Below are 10,946 nucleotides of genomic sequence, written 5' to 3'. Positions count from 1 at the left end.
TAATTGATATAAAACCTTATCTTGATGAGTAAAACTCCACTAACGCTAATAAATCTAAATCGGAATGGAGTTTACACCGATCTTCATTTACACTTTTCTAAACGTCAACAAAACCGAACCAGTGTAAACTTCTACATTGGTCTTGATTTACGCTAATTCCAAACAAAACTTTAGGTTTCAAGAGAGAATGACAAGAAAAATAAAAGTTGAAAAGTTTAGTGGAATACTTTGATAATTTAGTATCTTTAGTTAACTGATTTAACGGCCAGGAGTCATTTGTCACAACATAAAAGTTGAGGGGGCCTTTATCACAAAAAAAGGGGTCTGACCATTAATACAGGGGTCATTGTAATTTACACTTTTTTTCATACAAATTTTCTCGTCAAATAAACCTATTATAAGTAGCTGAGAAAATATTTTTTCCTTATAATCCAACCCTTCTCAGCCCACTAAAACAAATTCTTCCGGTAATATACTCCTCTCATCGATCATCATAGGTATTGCTGTGTTTTTAACAAAAAATTTCCAACCTTTTTGACGAAAAAAAGGGTTTCGGCGTTTTGTGGCGTGGCTGGGAACTGACTGTCACACAAAACAGCAAAAGAGCAAACAACCAGTCGAACGCGCCCCAAAATGTTGGGAGTCTTAGGACTGGTCCGATCTGAACGTTTGATCGTTCGACGGATCGTTTTTTGAAACATCGACGGCATAAACACAGCTAGACAGATCATTTTATTGAAGCAGTGGGTAACCTTTTGGATCCTTCCGTATAGGCGAGGTGAAGGAAAGAATCAGAAGAGGAAAATCTTCCTGATCGATGCCGGATTCGGTTATGGAGGAGCTGCAGATATCTCCTGCTAATCCGGCCGGGAGTCATGGGAAGGAGCAGCAGGCGGCAGGAGTGGGCATCTTACTCCAGATCATGATGCTCGTTCTCTCCTTTGTCCTCGGTCATGTCCTGAGGCGCCACAAGTTCTATTATCTACCCGAAGCCAGTGCTTCTCTCTTGATCGGTAGTATTCCTTCCCATCCCCTTCTTAAATGTTTCCGTTTTCTATCATCGTTCAGCTTCTCCTCTTCAGCAGTCAGTTGATTGCTACTTTAGGACTTTCCTGTTATCCTACCTTTCTTTCTCCCTTTGTTGTTTTTCTTTTTTCTAATTGACAGTTTCTGCCGAAAATCCATTGGGTCTACTGTCTCATTGATAAATTGGTCCTAAAGTACTAAATTCCATGCTCAAAATCCGTTCGGATAACTACCAAAATCGGCTGACGATTGCTAAATGCGTTTGTTTGCAGGTTTGACTGTTGGTGGGCTTGCTAACATTTCAAATACAGAAACAAGCATCAGGTTCTGCTTTATTTGTTGGCTATTTCACCAATTTTTTCCCTATGTGGTTATTTTATTATATTATAAAGTTAATTGACTATTGAGACTGGCGGGTGGTATTTCGTATTTGTTTTGCAGGGCATGGTTCAATTTCCACGAGGAATTCTTCTTCCTATTTTTGTTACCTCCAATCATTTTATATCCATACCAAAAAGTTTTTAACTATTCCTTTTTTTTTTTAACAAAACTGATATTCCTTTATCAAAGAAATTTAGGTTTAAAGTTGCTTCGAATGCTTTTTACTTTTGGTAGGGCAGAATTTTTTGTTTCTCTTGACCTTTTCTGCTTACTCAATCGGGTTTCAGTTTATCACCTGTAAGTTCCTAATTTCTTCCTGAAGTTGATATTCTATAATCCTTATTGAGATTCTGAAATATGAATACAATACAGACTTTGCTTTCTCAAAAGAAACCTGGTACTTTAATTCCAAGTTTGCATCTGATATGTTATCAACCTGTGTTTGTACTTGCAGAAACCGTTCTTTTCAAACTTTGGAGCAATTGTGACATTTGCTATTCTGGGGACATTTATTGCTTCAATTGTTACAGGGGTTTTAGTGTTAGTATTATCTTTCTCACAGTAACCTTTATCTTTGTCATCGAACATGTGACACTTTGTGTTTCACCAAGTTTCTACATGTTTCAGTTATCTTGGTGGAGTGATGTTCCTCATGTACGGACTGCCCTTCGTTGAATGTCTAATGTTTGGAGCTCTCATTTCAGCAACTGATCCTGTCACAGTGTTATCCATATTTCAAGTAGGTTATTCTTTGTTTTTTTTTTAATTATTGTTTTGTTTGGTAACATTTAATATTTTATTAATGTTAAAAGGAATGGATTACAATCAGTTGTGCAAAGCACCTCACCACATATAGGCTAGTTCTGCTACATAACTCTGCATTTACACTGTTTCGCCTACAGTTGCTGATTATGTTCCTGGAAAGTCATCCCCCCAAACAGTTCAGTTCTAGACTTCTATTAACTCCATGTTTGGCCAATGAGTCAGCCAAACTAATTTGTTGGTCCAAATAAATGTAGTTTTGATCTCCCCACCAAACATCTTTCCTTCTCTCATATGTGCCTGCATTTCCAAGAGTCCATTCTGCTGTCTCTCAGCCATCCCACTACAACCTTGGTCACCTTGTACCACCACTTTTCTGCAGTTTGAATTTTTGCCCAACTTTGATCCCTATGTAGTACTAATAAATTGACCCTAGTCGAGTCTCCAAACCTAATTGAACGGGAGTAAATAGCCAGGATAACATCACTACCCTGAACATTTCCCCCATTTATGAACTTCTTGGGTTGCTGAGGCTAGGGAAGGCTGAAGCTCAACCTTGATGGGTGCAGTTTAGGAAATCTGGGAGTATCAGGAATTGGAGGAGCATTTAGGGACTGAAGTAGCAACATGCTTTTGAGGAGGGTGGGTTGGGACTGGGGAATTTAGTTTTGAAGAATAAAGCACTCTTAGGAAAATGGTTGTGGAGATGGCCCTTAGAACAGGAGAGACTATGGCATGAGGTGATAGGTAGTATACATGGCAGTTCAGGAAATGGATGGGATGCTGGTGTATCGCATCGAGCCACGTTGGCAACTCCTTGGAAAGCAATTCATAGTATTCTCCCTTTTTTCCTCAACTGTATCAGGTATGATGTCAATTCTGGTACTTCTGTTTTGTTCTGGGAAGACATTTGGGTGGTCCATTCTGCCCTTAAGGACAATTTCCCTTCTCTCTATTCCCTTTCTCGTTACAAGGGTAAAGCAATCTCTCACTTTTTTCCAACATTTGTTTCTCCATCTTCTTTGAATTGGGACTTTGGGTTTCGTAGGGGCTTGAGGGGTCATGAGCACTCTTGTGTTTTAGACCTTTTGTCACTACTCGAAAGTGTTTTTTTGGACCCTTTAAGATCTGATGTGAGACTTTGGTCCCCTAATCCAAAAGGTTACTTCACGTGTGCCTCGTGATTTAAAAGGCATGCCTCAGGCGTGCCTAGGCGCTCAGGCGAGGCGCATTTTAGGGTAGGCGCCTCGTCCAAGTCCTAGGCACAGGCCATTCAAAAGGCGCACGCCTGGTGCGCCTTGCGCCTTTTGAAAATTTGCTGCCTTTTCCCTTTTTTTGAGTTTGGCCACTGAAATCTGAGAGTTTAAGACCCTAACATGGACTTGTTTGGGCTTGCTTCGAGGGGTGTGGCACAAAGGCGGCTTGTAGAATTAGGAATGTAATATATCACATTAGCTACTTGATGCAATTGAGAAATAAAAGAGATTGTGGGTTTTATATGCTCGAAAATGTTTTATATGTTTGATTTCATTTTTAAATTCTCATTTGAATATGCTTTACATATTATATTTATGTATTTTAATTTTAGATAATAGGTTTTTTGAAACATTTATTTTAAAACTTAAGTTAATATTTTTATTAATATTATGTTTTATAATTTTTTGATTTCTTTTGAATTTTTTGCATTTTTTTTTAAATTGTGCGCCTTGCCTCAAAAAGGCACGCGCCTTGTGCCTTGCGCTTTTAAAACATTGCGTGTGCCTCCTTCTTTAAGTCCCTTTGCTCTCCCTCGGGACAAGTGGGTTTCCCAGCTAAGGAGATTTGGTCTAAACCTATACCTCCTAAAATTATTATCTTCTGCTGGGAGGTGTTCTATAGGAAAATCAACACTTTAGACTTATTGCAGAAGAGAAGGCCTTCTATGTGTCTGTCTCCTAATTGGTGTGTACTTTGCAGGGCTAATGGCGAGGATTGCTCTCACTTACTTTTAACCTATTCTTTTTTTGATGCTATTTGGGGTTGGATCTTTCTTTGTTTGGCTGCAGATGGAATTTGATCACAGCCATAGATCAGATTTTTGACCCTTCTTTGTGTGGCCCACAAAAATTGGTAAAACAATGTGGAGGTGCATTAGAGCTGTTGCTTTGTGAACAATTTGGGAAGAAAGAAATGCAAGGATTTTCCAAGAGGAGAGAAATATTCAGAACGTAAAGGATTGCATTTTGAGTAGGGCAATCCATTGGCTGAGATCATTGGATTCCTTTAAAATATATTCCTTTGATGACTTTTGGAGGAACTGGATTGTTGTGGCTAGTAGCAGTAACAGGAAGAACAGGGTACCAACTGTGTGGGTGCTTCCTTCAGGAGGCTGGACAAAGCTGAATTTTGATGGTAGCAGCCAAGGAAATCCAGGTCCATCAGGGATAGGTGGGGTGTTGAGAGATAAAGATAGTAATATATTAACTTTATTCTCAGGCTCCGTGGGTATGGGAGACTCTATTAGAGCTGAGCTTCTAGCGGCAGTACAAGGTATTCAGATTGTAGACTGATTAGGAGTTCAGAATTTGCTTATTGAAGGAGACTCCAAAGTCGTTGTGGGTTGGTTAAAAAATCCAGCTTCAGTTATTTGGTGCTATAGGGATATTATGAGCAAAACTAATTGGTTTTCAAGGAACATGACTGTTAATTATCAGTGGGTGGGTAGAACAGCTAATACCATAGCAGATGGGTTAGCTAAGCAAGGGGTATCAAGGTAACATTTATTCTGGGCAGCTCTGTAAACCTTCATTTCCTAGTCTGATGTAGTACTTTGATGTTGTTGTGGAGAGGTACCAGCTCGTGCCTCTCCTTTGGGCAGGCTGTATTGTAATTTCATTCTGATTACCATGAATAAATTATCAATCATTTATCAAAAAAAAAAGTTCCTCCTCTCCTTGGAAATCAACTTTTGAGGTGGGGAGAAGCCTCTCTTAAAATGTAGTTCCCTTTGCTTTATACCCTCTCTAACTTGAAAGGTGAAACTGTGTCCAGATTGGGAATTCCATCTCCCCAAGGAATAAATTTGGACCTTGGCTTCAGGAAAGTCCTAAGGGAGAATGAATGTGTTTTTCTTATTCAGCTACATGGCATGCTGGAGTTAGTTTTTTTTGGATCAAAATGTAGAGGGTTCTAGGATTTGGTCAGTCTCTCCTAATGGTTTTCACTCTACCTAACTACCTAGGGGTAGACTTCCTTGTGAAAGAAATTTGAGGTAAGCCTGTTCCACCTAAGATTCAAGCTTTCTACTAGGAAGTTTTTCTTTGTAAGATAAATACTTGTGATATGCTGAGGAGAAGAAGGCCTAATGTTTGTCTTTATGTGCTTGATGTGTAGGGCTAGTAGTGAATCCTTATCCCATTTATTAATATCCTGCCCTTTTGTGCATTGCATTTCGGAGTTTTTTGTTCTCTCTTTGGTTGTAGGCGGGATCCCTTTCAAGATGTAGTTACATCTTTAATCCTAACTCCTGGCTCGGCCTGCATGGCTGCATCCCAAGCCTAAATTACAAGCCTAGGCTTGACCCTACATGGTCCCAGCCTAGGCTTATTGGCTATCTGGGCTTAAAAAAATTAATTATTTGAAAAAATTTTAAATTAAACAATATGTAATACATGAAGAAAACATTGCACAAGCCTAAACTAGGCTTGTATTAGCTAGATCTTGGGCCTATTGCATAAAAAATAAATGAATGGGCCTCATTTAATTCTAAAACTTGGTTTAGATTGGATTACCTATCCTTTTATAGATGAAGGCAAGGCCTTCATTTCCATTCTTGAGCAATGTGGGACATGGAACAACTAGTGATTTAAAAGGTGCACTTAAGCGCACAGGCGAGGCGCATTTTAAGGTAGGCGCCTCGCCTAGGTCTTAGGCGCAGCACTTTCAAAAGGTGCACACCTAGGACCCAGGCATGTGCCTTTTGAAAATTGTACGTTTTTTTTTGCTTTTTTTGAAACTAGTGGCTGGGCCAAGACGCTATTTGCCAATGTTATTCATTCATTCATCTTAGTAAAATATCTTCTTAAAAGACAATTGAAATTATAAAATCATTATTTTTTGTGTGAGAATTAAGAATTTAAGCCCCTAACATGGACTTATTTGGGCTTGCCTCGAGGGGCTTGGCACAAAGGCGACTTGTAGAATTAGGAATATAATATGTTTTACATCACATTAACTACTTTAATTTTTGCAATTGAGGAAAAAAAAATAGATTGTGGGCTTTACATGCTTGGAAATGTTTTATATGTTTGATTTTATTTTTAAATTTTCATTTGAATATGCTTTACATGTTAAGTTTATTTACTTTAATTTTAGATAATAGGTTTTTTAAACCATTAACTTTAAAATTTAAGTTTATATTTCTTATTAATATTATGTTTAATATTTTTGATTTTTTTTTTAAATTTTTTGGCACATTTTTGAAAATTTCTGAATTTTTAGCAATTTTTTTTTTGTATTTTTGCGCCTTGCTTAAAAAAGGTGCGCACCTTGCCTTGCGCCTCTCACCTTGGGCGCAAATTGGCCCTTGTGCTTTTAAAACATTGGGAACACTTAATGATGAGTCTTACCGTTTAGTTTTGTCCCAAGTCCCACATTGCTCAAGAATGGGAATGAAGGTCTTGCCCAGGAGGACAACTCTGATATGTCCCGGGGATCTCACACACAATTCTCAGACACTACAAAATTACACAGCTCAAATGAAAAGAAACTTGTATTCATTCAATGGAAAGTAATAATAGTTGGTCGGTTCTTCGAGAGACCGCCGGCTCTCCCAAACACTCAAAATATTCCTCACACATAGAATGATCTCTCCCTATCCCGAAACTACCTTCTTATTCCCTCCTGACATCATAACTAACTCCCTCTAGAAATGCCCAGCTGGCATAGCTACAATAAGCCCCAGCTAGCATAGCTACAATAAGCACACCAATATCTAAACATTTCCCTCTTTAACCGATTGCTGACCTGGCTTGCGCTGCCCTTTCCCTCTCCTAGCATATGTAAGGATAATTGGGGGCCTATCATTACCCGCCGCCCAAAGTCTAACCTTGTCCTTAAGGTTAAAATGAGGAAATTGGTCTCGAAGCAAGTCAAAAGGCTCCTAAGAATCTTTAAAATCAGGCAGGTTCTGCCAATGAATAAGCACTTCCAAACCAGTAACTCTAGGCATAGTGGATGGACGTACACCGCGCACGGCAGCTGGTTCCACAAGCATCTCCATATCAGCAGATAGAGTGGAAGGAATCACAGGAGAAGAGATATGGTTACCAACCGCCTTTTTGAGTTGCGAGACTTGAAAAACTGGGTGAATCCGTACCTCTGGAGGAGGTTGAAGTTTATAAGCGACAATACCAATTCTTTCCACAATAGCAAATAGTCCATAAAAACGAGGGGCAAGCTTTTCATGGACTCGACGAGCTAAAGACTGTTGGCGATAAGGTCGCACTCTCACATACACCAAATCCCCAACATCAAAATTCACATCACGCCGGCTCGCATCAGCCGAGTCCATCTTTTGTTGTGCACGGTGTAGATGAGCACACAACTCAGTAAGTATAGCGTCACGTTGAAGAAGAACAGCTTCAACATCAGCATTAGTCGTAGAACCAAGCTCATAGCGGATTAATGGAGGAGGATCGTGCCCATAAACCACCTTAAAAGGTGTAATACCAACAGCAGTGTGAAAGGAGGTATTATAGCTGTATTCCGCCCAAGATAACCAAGAAGACCAGCAAGAGGGAGAATCAGCCACAAAACAACGCAAATAAGTCTCTAAACAGCGATTAACCACCTCTGATTGGCCATCCGTCTGAGGATGGTAAGCTGAACTACGACGCAATTCTGAACCTTGCAAAGTGAAAAGCTTGCGCCAAAAGAAACTCATAAAGACTTTATCACGATTAGACAATTGATGGGGGAATGCAATGTAAACGAACTATGTTGTGTAAGAAAGCCTGAGCAACCGTGAGAGCTGAGAAAGGATGACTGAGAGGGATGAAATGGGCGTACTTGGAGAAATGATGGACCGCCACCATAATTGTATCAAATCCCTTAGACTTAGGAAGAGCCTCAATAAAGTCCATAGCAATATCCTCCCAGATCTGATCAGGAATGGGTAAAGGTTGTAAAAGGCCAGTAGGAAACATGGCTTCATATTTACTGCGTTGACACACATCACAAGCCTGCACAAACTCCTGAATAGAACGTTTTATCCCCCGCCAATAAAATTCAGCTGCTATACGTTGATATGTCCGGCGGATACCAGCGTGACCCCCCACAACACCAGAATGAAACTCTTTAAGTAAGAGGGGAATAAATGGAGAAGCAGGCAGAACCAATTTACCATGATAACGAAGGTGATCCCCAACTAAAGAGTAGGCAGGATAGGCAGCAGGATCCTGTTGTATAACATTTTTAATGTTGGCCAAAAAAGAATCAGCATCAACTTGCTCCTTATAATGTTGGCCAAAAAAGAATCAGCATCAACTTGCTCCTTAAGGTCATCAAAATCAAGAAAAATAGGGACTGTAAGAGAATTTAAGTGCATTTCAACAAGAACTCTGGAAAGAGCGTCAACCACGACATGTTCAGTACCAGGTTTGTACTAAATCTCAAAATCATACTTCATAATCTTAAGGAGCCACTTATGATGCTCTCCTTCGACAACCTGTTGCTCCAACGGATACTTAAGACTATGCTGGTCTGTACGTACGATAAAGCGCCTACCAAGAAGATAGGTGCGCCACTTTTTAATAGCAAAGACAATGGCCATTAACTCACGCTCGTAAACAGATTTAGACTGTGCAGACGGACGAAGCTTGTGGTTGTAAAAAGCTATAGGGCGATTATTCTGCATCAATACCGCACCGAGACCCACACCGGATGCATTTGTCTCAATCAAGAAGGGCTGGGAAAAATCCGGAAGGGCCAACAGAGGTACTGTCGTTATAGCCCGTTTCAACTCCTGAAAAGCATTCTCAGCTTCTGCATTCCATGAGAAGGCATCCTTTTTAAGCTGTTGTGTCAATGGCCATGCTATTTTACTGTAGTTATGCACAAAACGACGATAGTAGCCCGTAAGTCCCAGAAAACCGCGAAGAGCTTTAAGTGAAGATGGTTGGGGCCAATCAACCATGGCCTTGATTTTAGAAGGATCGACAGAAACACCAGTTGCACTGATATAATGATCCAGGTATTCAATGCTAAATTGAGCAAAGATACATTTCTTTGAGTTAGCAAAAAGACAGTGGGCACGCAACACAGAAAAGACCTGTTGAAGGTGATCCAAATGGGCAGCTTTGGAAGCACTATAAACCAGAATATCATCGAAAAACACCATAACAAAGCGACAGAGGAAATCATGGAAAACAGTATTCATTAACGACTGAAAAGTCGATGGCGCATTAGTAAGACCGAAGGGCATGACAAGGAACTCATAATGGCCCTCGTGTGTGCGAAGTGCGTTCTTGGGATTATCCTCACTGCGGACACGAATCTGATGGTAGCCCGATTTAAGATCAATTTTCCTGAAAATAGAAGCACCATGAAGCTCATCGAGAAGTTCTTCGATAACCGGAATGGGAAACTTATCCGGAACCGTGGCACGGTTAAGGGTTCGGTAATCCACACAGAAACGCCAGCTTCCGTCCTTTTTCTTGACTAAAAGGACCAGGCTCGAGTAGGGGCTTGTACTTGGCTGAATAATATCCGCAACCAACATCTCAGAGACAAGGCGTTCAATTTCATCTTTCTGGAACCGAGGGTATCTGTAAGGACGAACAAAGATAGGGGAAGTGCCTTCACGTAGGAAAATAGCACGCTTCGTAGCCCGAGTAGGGTGTAAACCCGTAGGCATATCAAAAACATCTTTGGACTCATCCAGTAAAGAAGAAATTGGCAGAGACAAGGGTGTAGACAAAGCAGAGTCCAAAGAAGAATCCACCACCTGCAATTGTCTTAGTTCCAACAAAACCCCTTGTCCCTCATGTTGCAAGTTACGCATCATAGCGTGCAAAGACACCTGATAAGAACAGAGAGAAGGGTCGCCTTGTAGTTTCACACGGATACCACCCAAATTGAGTTTCATAGACATGTTACTCCAATTCATCACTGAATCACCGAGAGATGCTAACCAATGAAAACCAAGAATGACATCCGTAGAGCCCAGTTTCAAAGGGAAGAGATCTGCAATGACATCCAATTCAGGTAAGTTGAGGCAAACTTGACGACAGACTCCAAAAGTTCTCACCTCATCGCCATTACCCATCTGAACTCCAAACTCGTGTGTAGGAGTACGGGGCAATTTCAACTCCTCAATTAAATCTTCAGAGATAAAATTGTGGGATGCACCCGAGTCTATCAATACGACTACCTCACGTGACAAAATGCGTCCATGCACTTTAAGGGAATTAACAGCACACAAGCCCACAAGAAATGAAACACAAAGCACGACCGAATTTGGAGTCAGAGCAATTTTAGTGTCAGCGGAAGTGCTGTCCAAATTAGACACATCATAAGCAATTTCCTCCACATCATCCTGAACCCATAAAACCTGAAGTGATTTTTGAGCACAACGATGACTAGGATTGTATTTCTCGTCGCAACGGAAACATAAACCCTTTGCACGCTTATGCTGCATCTCTTTATCGGTCATTTTTTTGAAGGCAGGTGGCAAGGACTTAATAATAGGGACCGATGAAGAAGAAGAAGGAATCGCAACACGTGTAGGTCGAGTGACA

The 10,946-nt window shown here is 40.5% G+C and overlaps 1 protein-coding gene across 2 annotated transcripts in view; it reads left to right on the top strand.

Moving 5' to 3' along the window:
- The first annotated feature begins 426 nt into the window (after nt 1–426).
- The window catches only part of LOC148874388 (sodium/hydrogen exchanger 6-like), a 78,413-nt gene continuing 67,893 nt past the window's right edge, over nt 427–10,946 (top strand). For both annotated transcript variants that reach the window (XR_016104837.1, XM_088963904.1), the window contains exons 1-6: nt 427–1,013; nt 1,299–1,350; nt 1,468–1,527; nt 1,680–1,704; nt 1,862–1,947; nt 2,035–2,146. Coding sequence is in view for 1 of the 2 variants with exons in the window: in XM_088963904.1 (XP_088820030.1) it covers nt 818–1,013; nt 1,299–1,350; nt 1,468–1,527; nt 1,680–1,704; nt 1,862–1,947; nt 2,035–2,146 (531 nt within the window). In the remaining variant the exon portion in view is untranslated. The remainder of the gene's footprint in view (nt 1,014–1,298; nt 1,351–1,467; nt 1,528–1,679; nt 1,705–1,861; nt 1,948–2,034; nt 2,147–10,946) is intronic.

This window comes from Nelumbo lutea, chromosome 1 (assembly GCF_056320005.1).
Source record: "Nelumbo lutea isolate HS-2025 chromosome 1, American lotus-T2T, whole genome shotgun sequence".
Lineage (NCBI taxonomy): Eukaryota > Viridiplantae > Streptophyta > Magnoliopsida > Proteales > Nelumbonaceae > Nelumbo > Nelumbo lutea.
Note: the sequence above shows the minus strand (reverse complement) of the source record. Positions and strands in the feature narration are given on the sequence as shown.